This window comes from Arabidopsis thaliana, chromosome 2 (genome assembly GCF_000001735.4).
Source record: "Arabidopsis thaliana chromosome 2, partial sequence".
NCBI classification, from domain to species: Eukaryota; Viridiplantae; Streptophyta; class Magnoliopsida; order Brassicales; family Brassicaceae; genus Arabidopsis; species Arabidopsis thaliana.
The window spans coordinates 12,642,436-12,666,242 of NC_003071.7; the positions used below are offsets into that span (position 1 = coordinate 12,642,436).

Below are 23,807 nucleotides of genomic sequence, written 5' to 3' on the forward strand. Positions count from 1 at the left end.
CATCAAACGAAAGGGTATAGATGTAATTACGCTAAAGTATCTGAGCTTCTCCACGACTAAAAGTCGCCGACTAATCAAGCTTTTAGGGTTTTAGCAAATTTCTATTGGAGGTATCTTCTTTCTTACTCTCTCAACTTTTTTTGCTGAAATTTTCTTCAATTTCGAGTTTTTCTTTGTGGGTTTGTTTAGCTATTCAAAGCTTTCAATTGAAGTCGTTCTCTTTCTGTGTTTTCTAGTTGGTGGTGGATTTTTGATTTTGAGTTAAGGAATTGAGTAGCAAGAAGGTGAGATATGGAGCACGGTTCGTTCACGAATGTTAGTCATGCTTCGTTTACTTTATCGGAAGAAGATCACACACTTGCTAATGCTGTTAGATTCGTCTTAAACCAAGAGTAAGTATCTTCTTCTTTCAATCCTTTTGAATCTGTTATGTATATATATAGAAGAAGCTATACACTTTCACAGAGAAAGGCTTTAGCTTTATAATCTCATACTTAGTTCGTGACACTCTCAAATTCTGATTATTGAGTTCATAGTTTCCCTCATTAGGAATGAATCTCTTACCTGTCTTTACCTTTGTTTTTGGTTAGAATTATTGTGAAGATAATCAAATTTTGTTTGAATAATCAGTGTGCACATTGTATGTTTGTGCCATTATAAGGTGATTGTGAAGGTTGAGTTCGATTCAGATTCATGTTCTGTGGTTAGAGACTAGAAAAGATAGTCTAGAATTAGCTCTTAGATAGAGACAGCAGTGACGAGGCATTATTGTTCCGATATCTTTCGTTGGATGAGTTTGGTCCATTAAGTTCGCCATTATATTGTGATTGTGAAACTTGAGAGTTCGATTAAATGTTGGTTTACATTCATGTTATGTTGTTAGAGATTCTCATTGTATTCAATGAATGTCACATTATCTTATCTTTGAGGTTGATGGAGTTGATATGCTGGTGTGTAGACAATGATGATTATGTCAATAACCAGTACTGTTTTCAATTCTGCAGTCCCAGAGTAACCGTGGCTGCATACACCATCCCACATCCTTCCCTTGAACAGGTCAATATCCGGGTCCAGACAACAGGTACTGTTTTTCAAAAACTCTGTTCATCAGAGTTAAGCTATGTTCTTTTTGGATAACTCTTATCCGAGTTCTTTGTCTGTGTGTCTAACAACATAAAACGTGTTGGCTCTGTGGCTTTTAGGTGATCCAGCAAGAGAGGTTTTTAAAGATGCATGTCAAGAGCTCATGCAAATGAACAGACATGTGAGAAGCGTTTTTGATAAGGCTGTTGCTGAGTATAAGGATGAACAAAAGCGTAAGGAGGAGGCTGAAGAAGAAGAGCTTAAGAGGCAGAGGGATCTATTTGGGTCCATGGACATTGAAAACAACTGATAACCATTGTATTCTCCTATGGAGTTTATACTATTTTTATCTTAAATCCAGATTCGTCCTTCAAATTGACTCGTCAAATTCATAATCCACACCAAAATTTAACCAAGAAGATTCTTATATTGCTTATAACCATTGTCACTACTACTCTGCTTCTTATATTTGAAAGATGGTGAAGTCTTCACCGAATTCACATAGTCAAAATTAACAAAAGGTTATATAATGAAACAAAGAAAAAAAATACTATGGATGGATTTTGATTTAGCAAAATAGATTGTTTGAATATTGATTGATAAATCCTCTTAGCCTACGCAGAGTATCATAACTACTAATAACGCAAGCGATAGTTACAGAAACTATAAGAACTTAATAGAAGAGAGTTTTAAAAGTAAACAGCAACTGGAAGTTGAGGTGTTCTTATCATCTGTTTCTTCAATAAGTTTCTTCTTGCTCGTACTCAGCTTCTTCCTCTTCATATTCTCCTTCTTCATCAGCCGTTGCATCTTGATACTGCTGATACTCAGAGACAAGATCGTTCATGTTGCTTTCAGCTTCAGTGAACTCCATCTCATCCATACCTTCACCTGTGTACCAATGCAAGAAAGCCTTTCTCCTGAACATAGCAGTGAATTGCTCACTGACACGCCTGAACATCTCTTGGATCGAAGTTGAGTTACCAATGAACGTTGAAGCCATCTTCAGACCAGTAGGGGGAATGTCACAGACGGTTGATTTGACGTTGTTAGGGATCCATTCCACAAAGTAGGAGGAGTTCTTGTTCTGTACGTTCAGCATCTGTTCATCGACCTCCTTGGTGCTCATCTTTCCACGGAACATGGCTGAAGCAGTGAGGTAGCGACCGTGTCTTGGGTCAGCAGCACACATCATGTTCTTAGCATCCCACATTTGCTGAGTGAGCTCTGGGACAGTGAGGTTACGGTACTGCTGAGATCCACGAGAGGTGAGAGGAGCAAATCCCACCATGAAGAAGTGGAGACGAGGGAATGGGATCAGATTCACAGCTAGCTTTCGCAGATCAGAGTTCAGTTGACCAGGGAACCTAAGACAGCAGGTTACACCAGACATGGTTGCAGAGATCAAGTGGTTCAGATCACCAACTGCACAATTCAGAAAACAAACAAAAAAATATGTGAGTGAAGTTTCAATACTAATCAATAACTAAGCCTGAAACAATAAACCACAGAGACAGATACAGTAACAACATTGACTCATAATCGAAGAACATTGGAATACTTACAACTTGGAGTGCTAAGCTTGAGTGTACGGAAGCAAATGTCATACAAAGCTTCGTTGTCAAGAACCATACACTCATCAGCGTTCTCAACAAGCTGGTGCACAGATAGTGTTGCGTTGTAAGGCTCCACAACAGTGTCAGACACCTTAGGCGATGGGAACACAGAGAAAGTCATCATCATACGGTCTGGGTACTCCTCCCTGATCTTAGATATCAACAAAGTTCCCATTCCAGAACCAGTTCCTCCTCCCAAGGAATGGCACACCTGAAATCCTGTAAATCCAAACAACCAAAACCATAAGCAAACAACGAATACAAAACCGAATCCGTATTCCACAGTTCAAAATCAGAAATCTAAACCTAAAAACAATCATACACTACCAATACCCAACCTAAATTTACAGATCCAAAAACCTAAATAGACAAAAACCTAAATAAGGAAGACGGATTTCAAATACCTTGAAGGCAGTCACAGTTCTCAGCCTCTTTGCGAACAACATCAAGGACCGAATCAATAAGCTCAGCACCTTCAGTGTAGTGACCTTTAGCCCAGTTATTCCCAGCACCGGACTGACCGAAGACGAAGTTATCCGGTCGAAAGATCTGACCGTACGGACCAGATCTGACACTGTCCATGGTTCCAGGCTCCAAATCCATGAGAACAGCGCGAGGAACGTACCTTCCACAACTCGCCTCGTTGTAGTATACATTAACCCTCTCAAGCTGTAACTCGGAATCTCCTACATACCGTCCCGTCTGATCAATCCCGTGCTCGAGATTAACCACTTCCCAAAACTTGGAACCGATTTGGTTTCCGCATTGACCTCCTTGAATATGAAGAATCTCACGCATCTTCGCTCACAGAGAAGAAAACCCTAAAACTGGATCTAAAAAGAGAGAGAGAGAGAGAGATTTTGAAAAAGGGAAAGGAGAAGCAGAGAGGATCTTTTGTTTTATGAGAGAGAGAAGAAGAGGAGGGTCCATTTATAAAGAAAAGGAGGTTTTAACGGCTAATATTTGGTAATTCGAAATCGAATCGACGGTTTAGATAATGCCACGTAAATCGAGGTGGCAACGGGTGGCAAAATTCAAAAATTAATGGCTCGTGATAAAAAGTTTTTTTGAATTTCGTAAAAAAATATGTTCGTGTGAATGACAGCTGGATTCCATTAAGGAGAGCAGTTACTAAAACATCGTCGCACTCGCACGTGCTTTATGAGAGATAAAAAAGCGGTTCCAACCTGGCAATCGCACGTGAGAGACTTCTTATTGGGCCTAAAATGGGCTTTTACTCTTTTCATTTCAAATCTGCATGACTTAAAACGGAGTGATGTGCACTAGCAAAATCCTCAGACGGCAAGCATGTGTTTGTAAAGTGAAACTCATCGTTTTAATGATTGAATATGCTTATTGGATCCTGAACCGGAGCCTGAACCGGAGCGTGAACCAAAAAATACAGTCAATCGGAAAATGAATTTCAGATTCAAACTTGTTCATCGAAATTTTGCTTGAAGATTCGAATCGAGAAGTCCGTGGAAGAGGAAGAAGAAGAAGATGTCTGTGCAAGAGTATTTAGACAAGCATATGCTTTCTCGGAAAATCGAAGACGCCGTTAATGCCGCCGTAAGGGCTAAAACCTCAGATCCCGTTCTCTTCATCGTAAGTTTCCTTCGAATTTTGATTTACATGTATCGAAGTGAAATTATGTTACATTACTCATTGAATCTTCAATTGGAAAAGTGCAGGCTAATCATCTGAAGAAAGCTGTATCATCTGTGATAACGAAGGTTAAAGCACGACAGATCCTTGACAGCAGAGGAATTCCAACAGTTGAAGTTGATCTGCACACGAACAAAGGCGTTTTTCGTGCTTCTGTTCCCAGTGGTGATTCTTCTGGAACGTGAGAATTATTCTTACTCTGATTGATATACAATTCTCTAATATGATAAGCCTGACATGAGGAGATTGGTTTACTGATTCTCAAGGTATGAAGCTATTGAGCTACGTGATGGAGACAAAGGAATGTATCTTGGAAACAGTGTGGCTAAAGCTGTTAAGAACATAAATGAAAAAATTTCTGAGGCGTTGATTGGTATGGACCCAAAACTTCAGGGTCAGATAGATCAGGCTATGATAGATTTGGATAAAACTGAAAAGAAGGTAGGTGGGAACTTTTATTAGGATTGTAACAAGTTCATATATCATTGCTCCTCATGATTAATTTGATTTGAATATCTTGCAGAGTGAACTTGGTGCTAATGCTATACTTGCTGTGTCAATTGCGGCATGCAAGGCTGGAGCTGCTGAGAAAGAGGTATGAATGATAACATTTTCTCTTATCCTATGTATTTTATGCCTACTTTAGTTAGGAGATTTTGATTGAAGTTATTATCAGGTCCCTTTGTGCAAGCATCTTTCTGATCTTAGTGGCAGAGCAAACATGGTGTTACCTGTACCTGCGTTCACTGTTTTGAGTGGTGGGAAGCATGCTTCGAATACTTTTGCCATTCAGGTATTCTACATTAAGTTCACTATTAACGTTTCTGTTTCTCAAAGTTCTTCAAGAAATCTTTTGGTTTTCAAGTAATTTCATTTACATATGTAATGATTGTTGTGTTTTCATAATTTGTTTAGGAAATTATGATTCTCCCAATTGGAGCAAGTAGATTTGAGGAGGCCCTGCAATGGGGATCTGAGACATATCATCATTTAAAGGTCAATTTTCAAAGATATATGGCTTTCTAGAAGTTACCTTTCTAATTGCATCCGTAAATTTGTGTATAAGGTGAGAATGATCTATTGCTGTTTATGGCAGGCTGTCATTTCAGAAAAGAATGGTGGTTTGGGATGTAATGTTGGTGAAGATGGTGGTCTTGCTCCAGATATCTCGAGGTACATATATTTTTCCTCTCTGATGCTAATCTGCTTGCATCTGTAGATTGTCGAAACTGAGAAAACCATGTTATGGTTTGATGGCTTAGTGCCTAATATGTGTAATTGCAACTGTATGCAGCCTCAAGGAAGGTTTGGAGCTTGTAAAAGAAGCTATCAACCGAACAGGGTACAATGATAAGATAAAGATAGCCATTGATATTGCCGCCACTAATTTTTGTTTAGGTAATTTTCTGCTTCCTGGCTAACTGATTTTTTGCGGCTTCTTGTAGTCATGGATAGTCTTGGTTTGGTTCTCGGCATTGTCATTCACAATTGGCTAGTGAGACGAATAAGATGTTAAATCATCAAATGTGTAGCCTATCAATATCTTGCTCTTGCAAGTTTCAACTATGTTATACGTTTTTGTGTATTATTTCTTACCTTGTGGAACTGTTCTTTCCTGAACAGGTACCAAGTATGATTTAGATATCAAGTCTCCAAATAAATCTGGGCAAAATTTCAAGTCAGCGGAAGATATGATAGATATGTACAAAGAAATTTGTAATGGTATGTCTGGCTCGTCTGAACAATATTTTTTGTGTCTATCTTAGTACTCTTGCAGTATTGTAACGACCAGATTCTCTGTTTGGTCTCCTTGTGGGTTTAGATTATCCAATTGTGTCTATAGAAGACCCTTTTGACAAGGAGGACTGGGAACACACCAAGTATTTTTCGAGTCTTGGAATATGTCAGGTCCAACTCGGTTCCCCTACTATTAACGGTTCACATAGATTTTGTGTTCTTTCAGATCACACTGTCTTCTGATTCTTTTCTCAGAGTCAAATATCTAAAGAGAGAGACCCTTAAATCTTCTTGTACAATCATTTTCCTTGTCTAAATTCTCAGTGTTAAACTCTTGTAGGTGGTAGGTGACGATTTGTTGATGTCAAATTCAAAACGAGTTGAGCGTGCCATACAGGAGTCTTCTTGTAATGCTCTTCTTCTCAAGGTATTTCGTCCGTCCTATTTTGTTTATTACTATGTATTACCTGTGCACATATTGTATGTTTACTGCCTAAGAACGACAAAGACATAATGTGCATACGGTGATACAGGTGAATCAGATTGGTACAGTAACAGAAGCCATTGAAGTAGTGAAAATGGCAAGGGATGCCCAGTGGGGTGTGGTGACATCTCATAGATGTGGAGAAACAGAGGACTCTTTCATCTCTGACTTATCTGTGGGTCTCGCAACAGGTGTGATTAAAGCTGGTGCTCCTTGCAGAGGAGAACGTACTATGAAGTATAACCAGGTCTGGATCTTTTTCCAAACTAATATCCTCAGTACCCCTTATGCAATTACACTAGAACAATCTACATTACGTGGAGTAACCTGCATTGGAATTTTGGATCATAGCTCTTTCATCAGATTATCATCAGCTTCTTTTTAGCTTTTAAGTAGCTGAGTTATGTTGTGGTATGTGAATCTTTAGCAACCTAGGCTAAGTTTCAGTTTCTTCAACTTTTGGCTAATGCAGCCTCAGCTTATAGATCCATAATGATTGAGTTTGGAGCAGCCATGTACATTTAGTTGCTAGATAGTGTTCTCATTTCATTGTAGAAACTACTTTATTAAAAAGCTGAATCACTGTTGAAATGTTCCTGCAGTTGCTACGGATAGAGGAAGAGCTTGGGGATCAAGCAGTGTATGCTGGAGAAGATTGGAAGCTATCTCTCTAAACAAAATGCACATGTGATATTAATTGTTACACTTCTCGTCTTACTTCATTGTTCTCGAGTCTATTTCTCACGCAGACAAATTCTTGTGTCTTGAAAGTTCAAATTTTTTGTTGTTTTTGCCAAATTTAAGAACAAACAGAAGTAAAGAGTGTTAAACATGTTTTTTACAAATTGTAAAAGCATCCAAAAACATCAATCAACACTAGTTCGTGAGGTTGCAGAAGCCACAAACAAACGTGTTTTAGGGCTTCGTGTCTTCTTTTTCTTCAATGTTTAACAAACAGATGAAAAGTGTTATAAACAAGCTTTTCCAAATTTCAGAAAGACAAACATCATACGATTATCTAGTTTAGCATTGCCTTAAGATAGTAAATCCAGAAAACAACTGAATCAAGACAGACATTTCAACAAAGGACTCGAACGAAGACTATCAAACATTCATCATTATTCTGGTTTGGTGTCTTCTTCTTCTTCAATCTTAGGCGCCAGATAGTATCGAATGTAACCCATCTCAGCCACCTTGTACTCCACCACGACCGGTAACTCAGAGGACAAACTGATGGTCACAGTTTCCGACAATGGAGTAGCCTTTGTGAAGGAGTTCATGTACCTCAATGCAAATGAAAGCGAAACAGGCTCGTTCATCTCTATCACAATAGCATCTTCAGGCTGCAAAACACACATACAAACATAAGGTCACTTCAACATTGTATTGGACAGATTATTAAACAAATCTCTCTAGATGACTAGTGATTGTTCATACTTTGTCGACGGTAGTATTCTGCCTGAGCACAATGTTTGCTGTCCCGATATCACCTGCTGTTGAAAACTTCACCCCTTCTTTTGTTACCGAGATCACAACTGCAAAATCATAACATCAAAACCAGAATCATGATTAGAGAATCCTCGCAGTGATACACCAAATAAACAAACAGTTCATTTACCTGTGTCACCAATGCTACTGAGATCTTTGCATATCCTGGAAAATTCACCAGAAGGCATTCTCACAATCGAGTGGTACTCAGCATCAGGAATTCCTAAATGCTCACTGTCGATATCCATCAGCTTCATCTCAAAATCTGCAATCTTGTCTTGTGCTGCATCATCAACACCATTTAAATAATGAGATTAACACCACATAGTCAATATCAAACAAAGTTCCTCTGTTAACTTTCACTAAATCAAGAAACTCTATTCACTTTCAAACTATAGTCTTTAAGCTAGAGACTATACCTATTCTGAAAACAAAAATGGAAGGACTCATTCTCATCAAGCAAGTTCTAGTTTCTGTCAAATGAAACCTATAAATAACAGTTCAGATCACTAATAACATCATTAACTACACAAAAACAAAGCCATATCAAACCTTATTCCAAACCAAAAACCCTCTATTAACATAGATTTTATCTTCTCTTTCATCTCTTACAAACTAAAGCTTTCAAGAAATGGACTGAATCATTCTCTACAATCATATTCTAGCTTCTGGCAAATCAAACCTATAAACACAGAATCAGGTCACCAATAGCATCAACATTGACAACAAAACCAAAGCCCTAACAAACAAAAATCGATTTGAAGAACTTACTGGGACTCTCAAACATGAAAGTAACAGTGTCGCTACCATCATCAGCTTTGATGGTGATGATATCATCATTTCCAGCACATTTCAGCATCTTAGACATATTACCAAGATTCATTCCCATAGAGAGGTTCCTATCGCATCTATAGTGCTCGAAACCTTCAGATCTAAGCAAAAGAGACACCAACGCGACATGGCTCGAATCCATAGCTTGAAGCGAGAACCCTGTGGTCGAACAGTCGAAGTTCGCATCGTTCACCAGATCTTTGACCGCTTCTAGAACCTTCTTCAGTAGAGAACCTTGAACTAAACGAAGCTCCAACATCTTCTGGGAAATTATCGAAAGGTTAGAGTGTGAATCGAAACGGTTAGGGTTTTTAGAGCTGTTGAAATTTCTGGGAGGAGATTGCAATTGTTAGCGGGAAGTGATATTATAAGCTGAGATTTTGTGGCGCCATTTAGCGATTTTAGGGTATTTTTGTTCCCGCCTGTGTGTGACGATGAATTATCATCTGTGTGAGTCCGTATTGTTTATTTCAGTACACCACCATCACTTTAAGCTTTCTTATTTCATGGGTTTAAATTGGGCCAAACAAACATTCGGCCCAACAGCAGCTGTAATATTAAAGATTCCCGAAAAAATCGAAACGAGAGCAAATCTGCTCTTCAAGGTAATCTTCGTGTTCGAGACTGAAGAAGAAATCCAGAAATCATTGAGGAAGGAAGAGAATTAGGAAATGGCGCATAGAATACTGAGAGATCACGAGGCTGATGGATGGGAACGTTCTGATTTCCCAATCATCTGTGAGTCTTGTCTCGGTGACAATCCTTACGTGAGAATGGTATATTCTTCGCTTCCTATGTTTCTCCTCAAACAAATTCGATTTCCTTGCCTTTAGCTAGATTTTTTTTTAACATTCATGTGTCTTTATTAAGATCTCCTTTCATTTGTCCATTTTCGAGCTTGTTTAATGCTTTTATGTTTCTTAGTGTTGAAGCTGCAATTTTAGTGATTTGAGATTTTAGGGTTTAAGCGATTTAATATACAATTCATAACCTTTGGTAAAAATCAGAATTCATGGAGTTGTAGTTCAAAATGATATCTTTGGTTTGTTCTGATCAAATTTGCTTAGAGGGAATGTAATTCATTGAATACTGTCTCATGTTATGTCTGGTAGTGATGTGCAGCTTCATGTTTGATTGATTGATTGATTTATTGTTGTTGTTTGGTATGTAGACAAAGGCGAATTACGATAAAGAGTGTAAGATCTGTACCCGGCCTTTCACGGTTTTCAGATGGCGACCTGGTAGGGATGCGAGATACAAGAAGACTGAAGTTTGTCAGACATGTTGCAAGTTGAAGAATGTGTGCCAAGTTTGTCTCTTGGATCTTGAGTATGGTCTTCCAGTTCAGGTCAGAGACACGGCGCTCAACATTAGTACTCATGATTCTATCCCAAAAAGTGATGTGAACCGAGAGTTTTTCGCTGAAGAGCATGATCGAAAGGTATGGTGACTCTGCGTTCTAACTAGTTATATTATTTGAGTATTGATTGGTTTGAGATTTGGCTATACAGTTTCTCTACTTTGTAATGGCCTATTGAAATGGTTTTGTTTTCTTGTGTAGACGAGAGCTGGACTAGATTATGAGTCTTCTTTTGGGAAGATTCGGCCCAACGATACCATTCGTATGCTTCAAAGGACAACGCCTTACTACAAAAGGAACCGAGCTCATATTTGTAGTTTCTTCATTAGGGGAGAGTGTACAAGAGGTGATGAGTGTCCATACCGTCATGAGATGCCTGAAACAGGAGAGTTATCCCAGCAGAACATTAAAGACCGTTATTATGGGTAAGCATACTTCTAACTTTCATTTTGTTTGAGTATGATAATATTGAGTTACTCCTCAATTTCTTGCTTTGGTATATCATGAAAGAGAGTTATGAAAAATACATCAGTTTGTGTGCGTAAACTGGCTGTTATTTTGGTGATATTGGAACTGTTTTCTCATCTTATTCTTCACTTCCTGCAGTGTAAACGATCCAGTTGCGTTGAAGTTACTTGGCAAGGCTGGGGAGATGGGTACTTTGGAATCTCCAGAGGATCAAAGCATCAGAACGCTTTATGTTGGTGGGCTAAACTCGAGAGTCCTTGAGCAAGACATTCGTGATCAATTCTACGCCCATGGAGAAATCGAATCCATCAGAATCTTGGCTGAGAAAGCATGTGCGTTTGTCACTTACACAACCCGAGAAGGAGCAGAGAAAGCTGCAGAAGAGCTCAGTAACAGGCTAGTTGTCAACGGTCAGAGGCTAAAACTCACATGGGGAAGACCTCAGGTTCCCAAACCTGATCAAGATGGTTCTAACCAACAGGGCAGTGTGGCTCATAGTGGTTTACTACCTCGAGCAGTTATATCTCAGCAACAGAATCAACCTCCACCAATGCTACAATACTATATGCACCCACCACCACCACAACCTCCTCATCAAGACAGACCATTTTACCCATCAATGGACCCTCAGAGAATGGGTGCAGTTAGTTCGTCCAAAGAAAGCGGTTCAAGCACCAGTGACAACAGAGGAGCTTCTTCTTCTTCTTACACTATGCCACCACATGGCCACTATCCTCAGCACCAGCCATACCCGCCACCATCATATGGAGGATATATGCAACCACCTTACCAGCAGTATCCTCCTTACCACCATGGCCATTCACAACAAGCTGATCATGATTACCCACAACAACCAGGTCCCGGTTCAAGGCCTAATCCTCCACATCCAAGTTCAGTCTCTGCTCCACCACCTGACTCTGTGTCTGCAGCACCTTCAGGATCCTCTCAGCAATCTGCTGATGCTGCTGTTACTACTGGTTCGTCTCAATAGGAACCGTTGTCAGTTAAAATGTAGTGCGAATTTCCGGCCATATCTACATTTTGACTTTTTGCTTCTGCTATTTAAAATTAGTTTCCAATGTAAGAGAAGAGAATTGTTACAGTAGTTGTAGACTCTTGTTGACATTATAATTTTGAATTTTTGATAATCCAACATACACATTAAATCCAAGCTGAAACCATAGACAACAAAATTCTCTTGAAGCTTCTTCAAATTCCTCTTTAAACAGCTTTCAATGTTGTATAGATGAGACATATCATACCATCCTCATCAACATAACTATCACAGTTACTGAATGGTTTGATCTTTATAAGCTATGTACCAAGGTTTTAGATTCACAACCAGAAAGAACAAAGGACCTAACCAAATTTACCTAACCATAATCTTATTATTGAAAACAGACATTACAGTGATACAAGACTTAAAAGTTGGACTCAGAGCTTACTAGCTTGTCTACCAAACATAGAATGTCGACCTTCCGCTATAATCTCCCCGGTCATCTTGTTTCTGACTACAACGATTGTTCCTTTATAACCTCCTCTCTCTCCTAACAATCTCGACGTTATCTCCAACTCCTCCTGAAAATTCATTTCCATTTCAATATCATATCTCTCAATCCATTTCTATAGCAAACAAACAGTCCCAAAGTACAGATTGAAAAAAGACTTGAGCAGACTTACACCAAGCTTAGCTTTTGAAAGGAATGCAATAGACATGTCCACTGAAACACTCATAGGTAAGCCTTCGCCATGTACAAGTGCTCCACCAACTTCATCCACAAGATTTGCAATCGCACCATTTGCTAAATTCTTGTCTCTGTCCTGACATTATCAAAACATTAAAATATCAACATCGTCTCCAATAAAAGAAAAAAACGACACAATCAAGTTCAAGCATCTTCTAGATTCTGCTCAAGTTTCCAAAGACTAATAGTATCACCGAGAACTATCATCTTCAAACATCTGACAATAATGCCATTAAACCTCAAATTAGCTTATTTCCAAAAACCTATCACGCTAATTCGACAATTAATCAAAATAGAAGGGGCTTAGAGGATTGAGAGAAAGACTTACCGTCAAACGAAGAGGAACCTTGAAAGAGCAGGAAATGAAACCCGGTTCGACTCGGTTGACTCGGATTCCTCTGAGACTAAAATTCTCGTAGAAGCTTTTCCCTTCACCTAAAAATTCTTCAACTCGCGGTGCCTCACCGTCGTCAACCACCTCATCGCTCAATTGCAGATACTCCATAATTTTCTCCATCATCGTCTTTCTAATTTCTTTCAATTCTTATTTTATTTTTATTTTTTGGATAAATAAATAAATTACTCAATTCATATTTCAGATACTTTATGGGCCTTAAAGGCCCCATTTTAGCAAATCGTTACGCCGTCGTTCTCTGTACTATAAATACGAGCATTTTTTTCAACTATCAAATTCATTCTCACTTTCAGTTAGATAATTCGTTGCTGCTAACGTCACACTCACACGGCGATGGCTTCTATCTCTGAAACTTCCGACGACGGCTCTAACGGCGGCGATCCAAACCAGAAACCCGAAGAACCTCACAAGAACCCGCAAGAAGGTAAAGAAGAAGAGAATCAAAACGAGAAACCGAAAGAAGACGATCATCAAGAAGAAGAAGTAGAGAATGTTCCTCAGATTCCTCCACAAATGCCACTAGAACTAATCGTAAGCACCATCGCGACTCTCCGGAGATGTCATTACCCGACGCTATCTCTCCTCTCTGACTCCTTTCGTCAAGTAATCTCTTCGGTGGATCTCTTCCAAACTCGCTCGCTCATCGGCTCGACGGAACCGGTTCTTTATACCTTGATCACGTTCACGTCCCCAAATTTTGAAGAACCAAGATGGTTTATTCTCCAACGGAGAAACAATACCTCTTTACAATTGAGCTTAGTCACATCTCTTCCTCCCATGTTTCCTGGATGCACTACCGTCACAATCGGACACAAGATTTACGTTATGGGTGGACTCAGAAGCTTGAATCGACGCGCAAAGACTGTGTTTGTCATCGACTGCAGATTCCATACGTGGCGCTATCTCCAGGAGATGCAAGTGGCTCGTTCCTACGCAGCTTCTGCAGTGATTGACGGAATGATTTACGTGGTGGGAGGTTCCACTAAACGAAGTGATGATTGGGTCGAAGTGTTCAATGTAGAGACTAATACTTGGGAAAATGTGCCTAGTGTATTATCCCCCTATGGTCGTTCGAAAGCACCGTTTAATGTTCATTTCGTTTTGGATAATAAGATTTACATTTTGGATGGTAACAATCGTGTGGCTTACGATCTAAGAGGACGTAGATGGGAAGATTGGGGACCTGCAGGAAATCAATTGGGGTATTTCTGGCAGGTGTTGTATTGTGTGGTTGATAATTTGTTGTATGCCGTTGTTCCGGATCACCTTCATGTAACTCCCATTGTCGTGTATGATCCAAGAGAAATGGGTTGGAGACCTGTCATGGGTGTTGATTACTTGCCTAACCTCGTTTATAGTGAGTCTAGAATGACGAATTTTGGTGGGAAGTTGATGATTTTGGGATGTTATCAAAGCCAGGCTAGGTTTGATTATTACGGGGAAGTAAATGTTTGGTGCGTAGAGGTGGCGTTGGAGAGACGTGAAGATGGTGAAATTTGGGGGAAGGTCCAATCACTCTCGCTTGTGAATAAATTCCGCAAGTCGCCTGTCTTTGTGCTTTCTCGAACTGTTACGGTTTGATGATTCGTTTGCAGTTGCAAGGTATGTTAATTAATCTTTGATGAGTGATGATGATGTTTCAGACGTTTTCTTGAGCCTCAAGTCTGATGTAGGTTTACATGAACTTGCAGGTGAAGGATCTTTTCTTACACCTTATTGATATGAAGCAAAAGTGGTGCAGAAGCTCTATATCTGACAACTTATGGAGTAACTCGTCTTTCTTTACCTTTGTGCAAAAATGTGAATACTCTTAAAAGAATTAGCCTTGTGTAGAGTTGGCCACTCTTTTAGCTTTTCGATACAAAAGTTCTTATGAGACTTGTTGAAATGCATCTTTAGTCTTTTGGGGTTTTTGCAGAAACATGGTCTCAACTTCTTCCTGTTTGCTTTTAGATATATAACTCTTGTGTAAGTAAGCTGATTAATCTACACTTTACACTAACTAATGAACCTAATCTGCCTCTACTATATGAGCAACATTATGAAATATTGGTTTAGATATGAAGTAAACAGAGTGATTAAGTAACAGATGGTTTTGATTTTGTGGGTAACTGTCTACGATATATGAAAGTGTGGAAATACAAAGTCCTGATCAAGGCTGAAGTTATCTATATAGAACGTATACCAAAAAAAAAACACCTCTGTTCTCATTTTTAAAAGACTCACTATGCTTTTAGCCGTTTAAGTATACGAGCAATATAAAAGCAAGACAAATTGGTTCCTCAATTTGGTGACCTTATCATTTGAGCGACAAATTAGGGTTTCTAAATAGAGAACAACGAGACTTGTGTTTCACGTCCAACGACATTTAACAAAAAGACAAAAAAGCTAATCTAGAGCAAATCACTAAGCTCCTCTCTCTGATATCGCTCCCTCTTTCAGAGACCATGTCATTCATGTTGCCTTTTGGAGACCATGCTGGTTTTGAGCCATTGTTAGTGTGCTAACACATAAGTGAAAAGAGAGACGAAGTAAGATAAGAGATGACAAAAGAAATTTGTAGTGTTGGAAAGGGGTGTTGCTACTTACCACTATCTGAATGGTTTGAAGCTTCAGATTGAACAGGTATTCGATTCAGTGGATCTCCTTGTGTCTGCATTGCTTCTTGTTCCTGATGATGTTGTTGCTGCGGTATTACTCCTTGCAGCTCGTTGCTGTTTGCTCGATATTCAACTTCAAGTCTTTGCAGCTCTTCTACTGAGAGGTTCTGTTGCAGCTGCGATTGCGGTTGACATTGTCCATATAGGTCTTGTGGCGGCTTTTCGGGTGGCCTTACTACTCCTTGAAGCCCGTTGTTGTTTACTTTACTTTGAAGTCTTTGCTGCTCTTCTAGTGAGAAGTTCTGTTGAAGCTGCGATTGCCGTTGGCATTGTTGATATAGCTCTTGTAGCATGTCATCGGGTAGCGTTTGTAGTGCGGCTGCTAAAGGATCCATCTGCTGGAAATTTGGGCTGCTATTGTCAATATCTTCTCCGAAACCATCTCTAAAATGATCAAATGCCGCAGTAGGTGCTTTTGGAAGAGTTGGACCTCCAGTATCTAAGGGAAAGAGAAAGGAGAATGAATCATACAAATGCTTAAGTAGAAGAGTTACAAAACAATATAATGAGAAAGGAAGATTAATAAGTCTATTATTTACAAGCAAAATCAGTAGATGTCGGCCATTGAGTAGTAGCTGCTGGTGCAGCGGTTGAATATAGTACTGGATAGTAATCTATGGAGGAAAAAAGGAAGAGTGATTCATTCAAAATCTTTGATGCGAAAAGGGTTTAAACTATGAGAGATAAAGGTTGAGTGTTTTCTTTACACGCAAGATCAGTATATGGCAACAATTGACCATAAGCTTCTGGTGGAACGATAGGAGCTCCAAGATGGGAACCTATGGAGAAATAAAGTTGAGTCATTCATAATAATGTTGAAGTACAAGTGATAAACATATGAGAGATTAAGGGAGAAAGGTTGAGTGTTTTCTTTACACGCAGGATCCTTATAAGGAAACCATTGATCATTAGCTGCTGGTGGAATGGTAGAAGCTCCAAGATTGGTACCTATGGAGAAAGAAAGTTGAGTTATTCATAAAAAAATGGTCAAGTACTAGAAGTGTTAAACAAATGATAGATTAAGAGAGAAAGATTGAGTCTCTTCTTTACAAGCATGATTATTTGGTGTAGACCATATATGATTTTGCTGACCATTAGGAATCGGCAACTGGTTTACTACAAGACAGAGAAACCAAAGGAAGCTTTAGAAATCAAAAGTGAAATATATAATCGAGTTTTTGCCCAGCTGCAATCATGACCTACAAACTCAATATTCAGAAAGAGAGAAAGGTTTGAGTCTTTGCTTACAAGGTATATGATTAGTTGTAGTTGGCCACTGACAAGAATGAAATTGATAGTGCTGATCATTAGGATTCTGCGACTGGTTTACTACAAAAGAGAGAAACATAAGGGAATTCTTACATGTCAAAAGTGCAAGAAATCGAGTTTTCGACTTTACCTGTTAGACCATTTGTATCATCCAATGCCGACATTCCCATGTTTAAAGTGCTCAACTCTGACCTATCAGCTGCATAATGCAAAGAGTTATCAAACAAAGCAGAACAAACCCAATTTTCAAAAAACTAATGAACGTTATTTAGAGATTTTAGTCCTTGTGTTATACGTACATGTTGCAGTACTAATATCAAAATCTCCATTCTCGAGCATCAGAGAAACTTGCTTTCCAAGAAAACTATTAAACAATTTTATTTGACGCGCTAATTCGCGTATTAAGTGGTACTTGTTGAAAAAATCTGCATTCTCTTTCTGAAGCTGCTCCCATACTAATAAAAGAAACAAAACTGAATTCTTTATAAACAAGCACAAAATCAATTCAAACAGATTAAGAGATTATATAACACATACTTGGTTTGGTGAGATGGTGACTAATCTTGTGATTTTCCTGCATATAATTCACTGTTTCTTCCAGACTCATGTACTTGCGGATACATGTCGCGATTATGTTCTTTATCTGAAACAGAAGAATAACAATAATCGTACCATATGAGATAGAGTAGATAACAATAACTCAATAAGCTTCCAGAGAATCATGAATGTTTTAGAGATTTGTGTAGAAAACATCAATACAGTGTCTATGGTCTCTGAAACGTTACGACGATTGCAGCTGCAGAGAAGATTGAGACGACATGGTTCGCTCATAACTTTGGAGGAAACCTGACCAAAAAAAAAAGATATGAGTCTCTTTCAGGAACGAAAGATTATAAATATACAAGATTCAATATTCACTTGGAGAATTTCGTTGTATGGCGTATGGGAAGTTAGAAATGTGCGAAATTCTAGGGAAAATATCAAAACAAAGAGCTAGGCGCGTGGCAGTACAAATAGACTGCAAAGTGGATCTGAGTTAGGGTTTCACGGTGGCTCGCAGTTGGCGATGTGGTTGGTTGTTCTGAAACAGTACAAATAGGGTATGATAAATCCCGAATCAGTACTCACCAAGAGTACGAGATAAGGGTAAATCAAAGTCCAGAAGGTGAAGGATCACCTCGAAGATCTAAGATTTGGAGTTGACGGAAGATGATGATGATCGATAGAAATAAGGAGATTGAAGAAGATAATATGTGTTTGATTGATTGATTCCTAGAAAATGGCTAAAGCCCTTTACATATAAGTCACGCTGGTTTTGGCGGGGTTCTAAACAGAATTAAAATGAGAGAGGCGAGTTTTTAGGGAAGCTAGTTTTTAGGGAAGGAGAGCACACGTGTCTAGTTTTCATTGGTTAATCATAATCTCATCATTTCTTGGTTTGGTTTGGTTTACTTGAACTCCGTATGATTTGGTTTGATATTTTATCATCATTTTAATTCATATGAAATCCTTTTATATATAAATTGTTTATATATGTTTTCTTAATTGGCTAAAATAATACTTTTCTAAAATTTCTTTGCTGATAAAAAAAATAAAAAATAAATCATATGCAAGTTTTAGAGTGAATTTCTTTGACCAACTATTATTGGAGAAATTATATGTATAATATTCCCCTAAAATAGAAATTCTATTGAAAAAAACATTGAAAATAAAAGCAAGTACGTAAAGATTCCTAACAATAACCCACCAAAAAAAAAAAAAGATCCCTAACAATACTTCCTTTTATGATATTATCCCTTCTGTAATTTCGAATGAGTCACATTGTGATTATTCAATAAAACATTGTGATTGTAATTTGGAATTATATTTTTTAATGAAACCTTTTTTTGAAACGAAGTTTCTGAACGCGATGCTTGCAATGACGTACCAAAGACATTTTGGTTTCCCTATAAATACACAAAACAACTTTTGTTTTCTTTTTTACAAATATCGAATTTCAGGCTCTCTTTAATCTTTCAGTTAATTCGTTGCTCCTACTAACGTCACACGGCGGCGATGGTTGAACTCTCTGAAATTCCCGGCGACCCTAATGGTGCCGATCCAAACAACAATCCTCAAGAAGAAGACGAAGAAGTAAAGAATCTTCCGATTCATCAAGAAGAACAAAAGATACATAACGAGAATCTTCCGGTTCATCAAGAAGGAAAAGATACATAACGAGAATCCTCAAGAACAAAAGATACATAACGAGAACCCTCAAGAACAAAAGATACATAACGAGAATCTTCCGGTTCATCAAGAAGAAGAAAAGATACATAACGAGAATCCTCAAGAACAAAAGATACATAACGAGAATCTTCCGATTCTTCTACAACTTCCAGAAGAACTCATCGAAAGAATCATCGCACACTTCCCACAATGTTATTCCCCGTCGCCAATTCTCGTCTGCGAAACCTTTCGTCAAGTAATCAATTCGGATCATTTCTACTACGTAACGCGCTCGCTCCTCAGCTTCACCAAACCGGTTCTTTATGCCTTAATCGCATTCCAAGCGTATACTCGCCCAAGCTGGTTCTTTCTTCGTCAGAGCAACATCGCTTTACAATTACACAGAATCCGTTCTTACGAACCAGTACAAGGTTTATGGGAGTCATGGGGTGAGGAAAGTGAGTTGATGAGATTTTGGCACTCGGTGTCGTCTTGTGTGGTTGGAGATTTGTTGTATGCACTTGATCTTACGTGTGCTCTTGAACATCCAATAGTGGTATATTATCCGAATGAATTCGTTTGGAGACCTGTGATGGGTGTAGATACTGCTCATTTGCCTATTCTCTGTGAATATAGGTCTACGTTGGCGAATTTTGATGGGAAGTTGGTGATTTTGGGCGGGGGCGACTGTTCTGAGTCTTCTTCCGAAATTTGGTGCGTAGAGATTGCGTTGGAAACACGTCAAGGAGATCAGATTTGGGGGGTGGTTAAATCAGTCTCGATTGTGTCAAGGGACTTGCCGATGAGGCATGTCATTGAGCTTTGTCGAACTGTTATGGTTTGATGTTACGCTTGCAGGTATGTTTCTGTGATGAGTTTGGACTTTGGACTATTGATGATGAATTCTGGTGTTTCAGATAGTTTCTTTAGCCTCAAGTCTTAGTTAGGGTTTCAGGAACTTAGCCTTGTGTAGAGTTGGCCACTCTTTTAGCCTTTTATACAAAAATTCTTATGAGACTTGTTGAAATGCATCTTTAGTCTTTTGGGTCCCAAATTCTTCCTGTTTGCTTTTAGATACATATGACTTTTGTGTAATTAAGCAGATCAGTTTACACTAATGAAACCTAATCTGCTTCTAATCTATGAGCAATATAAAATTTTGGTTTAATTATGAAGCAAAACAGAGTGATTTAGTTAACAGATCGTTTTATGGGTAACTACAATATGAAAGTGTGGAATTGGTTTTGGTTTAGAGATTAGCAAAACGAAGTTATTTAGTTAACCGTTGGATTTGAAAATATATAGCTGAAGAAAACAAACATGATTTAAGAGGATCTCCTCATATGCCTTGCGCTCTAAGGAAGCAAAACATACAACAAGAAACCTATACACTCTCTCGCTATACTTTTGTATGAAACATACATTTTATTATACGACAAAAAACATAAAATTCCTATCTACAGAAAACCTTATCATTCATTACGCCTTTTTAACAATGCATATTAGCACTGTAAATTTGGTATCTGCAACTATCTTTGGTGTTTGAGTCTATAAACCAAAATGACTTGGTTCTTTGTTGACTTTCAGTAAATGCTATCGGAACTGGAGAACAAAGGAAAGAGAATCAGATTGTGTTCCTTGTAAAAGTAAGAACCAAAAGCTTATAAGAGTCTTAAATATCATAAGAAAACAATTTGATTTTATTTAACGAAATTATCTCAAGCTTACCATTTCATCAATTGATTCCATCGGTTTGATTGTTCTCAAGTTCTACAGCCAATGGATCGATGGACTGTCTGTGGTCTTCTGCAGAATTAGACTCATCATTGAATGTTACTTCAAATCCCTGCTAGTTTTTGTTCAGTGTTAAGCACAAGAATAACTATACACTTTTGATCAAGTATATACAGAGAACTGTAAGTTTGGAAATGGCTAAGTGTTCACCTCTTGATTCTCCTGAATTGTTCCTGTGGCATAAATACGTCCCTGCAAAAGAAAAAATAACAAATCCACGCGTCAAACAAAGTACATGTGTGTGCTTAGAAATTGTGTTCTGCTTTAGGAAATTTGGAACTTACATCTAATTGATAATGAGATGATTCAGCTGGTGGATCCACATTTTGCAGCTGACCATTAGATGCATGATCCAGAACCTCCCAAGCAGTCTGGTCTAGATGTAACATGTCTGGTAACACTGATCTTGGAGAAGTAACAGATTCTTCAGAGTTTCCATGATGATTTACATCAGAAGCTTCAGCTTCCACGAGTTGTTGCCTTTCTTCTCCATCATTTCTCTCATAAGGTTCTTCAAATTCTTGATCAGTCGTCCTCTCGGATGGTTCATGTTCGTCAGAGTCATAACTTATCTTTATCTCATCAGCTGAGTTCTCGGAAAGTTCCTTCAACTCCTGACAAAAATTTGCAAAGATTATGTTCAATGTCTAAACATTTATACCATTTTCATGACTTCAAAAAAAAACATGAACTAACCTCATCTCTTTTGAAGAAAGCGGAATCCGATTGAGGAACCGTGGGCTCCAAGTTTCTTGCTTCTTCATTTTCTGGAGAAGCTAAAGAAGTTGTTTCATTTTGATCTTGATCATCTTTCCCCACAAGTAAGACTTCAGATTCCACACCATTATAACCCATTTCTTTTCCCATCTCCGATTCATAAACAAACAGAGATCTTTCATAATCAGAGTCATTACCATCAACTGAAGTTGGAGGTGATCCAAGTTCAGAAACCTCAACTTGAAGATCAGAGTCAACAGAATGTGTCACCATATGACATTTTCTTGTATTGTAACCAAAATGCTCCATGTATCTTTGCCTCGCGGTTGCTAGTGAACTCGAACCACTGCTTCTAGGCACTAAACCCGCAACAGAGTTTCCAACACGATCATTTCGTTTGCAGAAAGTTCCAGAAGCATCTGATTGGTCTGAGACATTGAAATCCTTCTCTCTTTCTCGTGGAGAAAGCGATGCGTTCGAGTCACTATCATCGTTTCTGATGGAATCTGTCTCTATCCGTACCTCTCCTGCCTCCATATCATTTCCTTTCTCTCTCTCTTTCATTAGAGGTTCCTGATTATTGCTACCTAAATCAACAAGAAAAATCACTAAGAATTATAGAAAGCCTAATCATGATCCTGATTAGGTCACTAACAAAACTGTAAAATGTCATACCTTGTAGTGGCCTAGGCCTACCATCAACTACATTTCTCCACAAAGACGTAAATTTAGAATCATTTTGAGATTCTGATGGAAAAGCTCTGTGATGGAAGCTCTCATGGCGGCAAAAGAAGATATCTTTAGGGTTAGTCTCAGCAAACTCTTGTTGAAAACTATCTCCTGTTAGGTTTGGTTTCTCTTCCAACGGATCGTAAGGAAGGTCAAATGGGTTTCTTCTTGGTAATAAAACGGAAGGTGCAGAGCCTGGCATGACAAGTCCATCGATTTCGTAGTTTCCTTTATCGAAACCATAAAAGTTTCGACCAATACAAATCCGAGGAACTTCCATATCATCCATCAAGCTTCCTTCAGCTGCAAGTAAGAAAAATCTCCTTGACCTTCTTCTAGAAATCAAATTCTCTAACCTCTTGTTTCGTTCGATCTCAGATGTCCCAAGATCCATCAAATTCTTCTGATCATCCTCTGTCCACGCCACTACAACCTTGCTTACATCTTCACGCCTTTCTTCTTCTTCCTTTTCTCCTTCCGATGATGATGATGATGAACATTCAACTTCACTTTCATCATCACCATCAACACTTATTAGCCTCTCTAATTCAACAAGATCTCTGTGATTGTCAAGAACAGAGTCAAATACGTTTTCTTCTGCAACAAGCAACGTCCTTTCTCTCTTGAATTTCTCCATATCTGGTGTAATCGTCTCCGGTAATACTTCTCCATAGAGAGTAGTCAGAATAACCTTACCTCTCTCATCCTCACTAGCTTGAGACGAATCCCAATCTTTCCCAACCTCTTCAACTTTCCTTCTTGCATTTCGTCTAACACTTTGTTGATGCTTTAACTTAGCCTTCTCTGTTCTTCCCTCTTGAGAAATCGTAGATAACCCACGATCCTTTCTCTTGTCTTCATCACAAATCTTCGAACTCAGATCATGATTCCGTATATAAAACGAAGCAAAAGCTATCAAAGGAGAAGAACAGAGCAAAAAATAGAAAACCCAAGGAAGAAAAGTGTACAAGATGATCAAAAACGTAGAAACACCAGAAACAATTGGGTATCTCTTCACGTATCTGAAAATTGTTTTCGTTGAGAATCTAAGAATTTTCCAAACGATAAAGCAAACATCTTTAGCATCAAATTTTCCCATTTTCTTCTCCTTCTAGTGAATCAAACAAACCTGAAACATAAAAATCATTATAAGACCTAAAACACACACGAAATGATCAAAGGTATTGAAGGAAAACTTCAAAATTGATGAAGAAGAGAGGTCAAGCTTACCTTTGAAATGATTACCAGTCAAAATAGTTTTGGAGGGGTTTTAATTGCAGATTTAGAAAAAAATTTCTCTGTTTTCTTAAAAACATGATGTCGGTGTGGTAGAGAGGGGATGGTTTTATGTACGGATCGGATCGTGCGGGGAAGACAAAATAGAAAAACAACGAGGGAGTTAGTTGCTTACATGTTGTTTTTCAAAGATATTATTTTCTTCTTATTACATACACTTTTGAATTTGTTGATCGTGTTACTTACATAAAATTGCAGGTTAGGTCCCTTTGTTTTCGCAGTTTTTGCAATTATTTCTCATA

General features: G+C 38.4%; 9 protein-coding genes and 1 pseudogene across 17 annotated transcripts; 5 read left to right on the forward strand and 5 right to left on the reverse strand.

Annotated features, from left to right (window-relative positions):
- Positions 1-67: 67 nt before the first annotated feature.
- Positions 68-1,895, forward strand: RPC14 (RNApolymerase 14 kDa subunit). 3 transcript variants are annotated; one of them, NM_001036366.2, is made up of 4 exons: positions 68-110; positions 237-392; positions 1,005-1,081; positions 1,203-1,895. In NM_001036366.2, exons 2-4 carry the CDS (start codon positions 292-294, stop codon positions 1,391-1,393), a joined length of 369 nt encoding a protein of 122 aa, NP_001031443.1. In that variant the 5' UTR covers positions 68-110; positions 237-291; the 3' UTR covers positions 1,394-1,895. The 3 variants fall into 3 exon arrangements, with proteins under 3 accessions (NP_001031443.1, NP_180514.1, NP_001077977.1); NM_128507.4 differs by lacking the exon at positions 68-110 and having other exon boundaries at positions 115-392; positions 1,203-1,850; NM_001084508.2 differs by lacking the exon at positions 68-110 and having other exon boundaries at positions 370-1,081; positions 1,203-1,509.
- Positions 1,482-3,622, reverse strand: TUB7 (tubulin beta-7 chain). Its single transcript, NM_128508.3, has 3 exons — positions 3,104-3,622; positions 2,649-2,918; positions 1,482-2,508 (listed from the first exon to the last, which is right to left on the reverse strand). The coding sequence occupies exons 1-3, from the start codon at positions 3,495-3,497 to the stop codon at positions 1,823-1,825; spliced, it is 1,350 nt and encodes a 449-aa protein (NP_180515.1). The 5' UTR covers positions 3,498-3,622; the 3' UTR covers positions 1,482-1,822.
- A 502-nt stretch (positions 3,623-4,124) lies between these two features.
- Positions 4,125-7,749, forward strand: ENOC (cytosolic enolase). The gene is made up of 13 exons (NM_128509.4): positions 4,125-4,304; positions 4,391-4,545; positions 4,631-4,805; positions 4,888-4,959; positions 5,041-5,157; positions 5,280-5,360; positions 5,461-5,537; positions 5,659-5,762; positions 5,988-6,086; positions 6,187-6,272; positions 6,442-6,528; positions 6,635-6,832; positions 7,188-7,749. Exons 1-13 carry the CDS (start codon positions 4,200-4,202, stop codon positions 7,257-7,259), a joined length of 1,428 nt encoding a protein of 475 aa, NP_180516.1. The 5' UTR covers positions 4,125-4,199; the 3' UTR covers positions 7,260-7,749.
- PCNA2 (proliferating cell nuclear antigen 2) lies at positions 7,471-9,318 on the reverse strand. The gene is made up of 4 exons (NM_128510.3): positions 8,845-9,318; positions 8,204-8,356; positions 8,023-8,120; positions 7,471-7,928 (listed from the first exon to the last, which is right to left on the reverse strand). Exons 1-4 carry the CDS (start codon positions 9,161-9,163, stop codon positions 7,704-7,706), a joined length of 795 nt encoding a protein of 264 aa, NP_180517.1. The 5' UTR covers positions 9,164-9,318; the 3' UTR covers positions 7,471-7,703.
- Positions 9,319-9,390: 72 nt separating this feature from the next.
- Positions 9,391-11,901, forward strand: MAC5B (CCCH-type zinc fingerfamily protein with RNA-binding domain-containing protein). The gene is made up of 4 exons (NM_128511.2): positions 9,391-9,680; positions 10,076-10,345; positions 10,466-10,689; positions 10,871-11,901. Exons 1-4 carry the CDS (start codon positions 9,576-9,578, stop codon positions 11,721-11,723), a joined length of 1,452 nt encoding a protein of 483 aa, NP_180518.1. The 5' UTR covers positions 9,391-9,575; the 3' UTR covers positions 11,724-11,901.
- A 119-nt stretch (positions 11,902-12,020) lies between these two features.
- On the reverse strand, positions 12,021-13,022 carry AT2G29590 (Thioesterase superfamily protein). Its single transcript, NM_128512.4, has 3 exons — positions 12,806-13,022; positions 12,413-12,553; positions 12,021-12,310 (listed from the first exon to the last, which is right to left on the reverse strand). Exons 1-3 carry the CDS (start codon positions 12,995-12,997, stop codon positions 12,167-12,169), a joined length of 477 nt encoding a protein of 158 aa, NP_565683.1. The 5' UTR covers positions 12,998-13,022; the 3' UTR covers positions 12,021-12,166.
- Positions 12,716-14,861, forward strand: AT2G29600 (Galactose oxidase/kelch repeat superfamily protein). Its single transcript, NM_128513.2, has 2 exons — positions 12,716-14,494; positions 14,584-14,861. The coding sequence occupies exon 1, from the start codon at positions 13,226-13,228 to the stop codon at positions 14,471-14,473; it is 1,248 nt and encodes a 415-aa protein (NP_180520.1). The 5' UTR covers positions 12,716-13,225; the 3' UTR covers positions 14,474-14,494; positions 14,584-14,861.
- A 612-nt stretch (positions 14,862-15,473) lies between these two features.
- On the reverse strand, positions 15,474-17,652 carry AT2G29605 (Plant protein 1589 of unknown function; the record flags this gene model as incomplete). Its single annotated transcript, NM_128514.1, has 9 exons — positions 15,474-15,991; positions 16,092-16,166; positions 16,260-16,331; positions 16,429-16,500; positions 16,603-16,668; positions 16,952-17,020; positions 17,121-17,276; positions 17,359-17,464; positions 17,581-17,652. The coding sequence occupies 9 exons, from the start codon at positions 17,650-17,652 to the stop codon at positions 15,474-15,476; spliced, it is 1,206 nt and encodes a 401-aa protein (NP_180521.1).
- Positions 17,653-18,876: 1,224 nt separating this feature from the next.
- On the forward strand, positions 18,877-19,982 carry AT2G29610 (annotated as a pseudogene). The gene has a single exon.
- Positions 19,983-20,285: 303 nt separating this feature from the next.
- AT2G29620 (dentin sialophosphoprotein) lies at positions 20,286-23,678 on the reverse strand. 6 transcript variants are annotated; one of them, NM_001336214.1, is made up of 7 exons: positions 23,500-23,678; positions 22,216-23,398; positions 21,520-22,127; positions 21,108-21,437; positions 20,974-21,015; positions 20,758-20,875; positions 20,286-20,631 (listed from the first exon to the last, which is right to left on the reverse strand). In NM_001336214.1, exons 2-6 carry the CDS (start codon positions 23,366-23,368, stop codon positions 20,765-20,767), a joined length of 2,244 nt encoding a protein of 747 aa, NP_001318313.1. In that variant the 5' UTR covers positions 23,369-23,398; positions 23,500-23,678; the 3' UTR covers positions 20,286-20,631; positions 20,758-20,764. The 6 variants fall into 6 exon arrangements, with proteins under 6 accessions (NP_001318313.1, NP_001324162.1, NP_001324163.1 ...); NM_001336215.1 differs by having other exon boundaries at positions 20,286-20,666; NM_001336216.1 differs by having other exon boundaries at positions 20,303-20,875.
- Between the last annotated feature and the right edge of the window lie 129 nt (positions 23,679-23,807).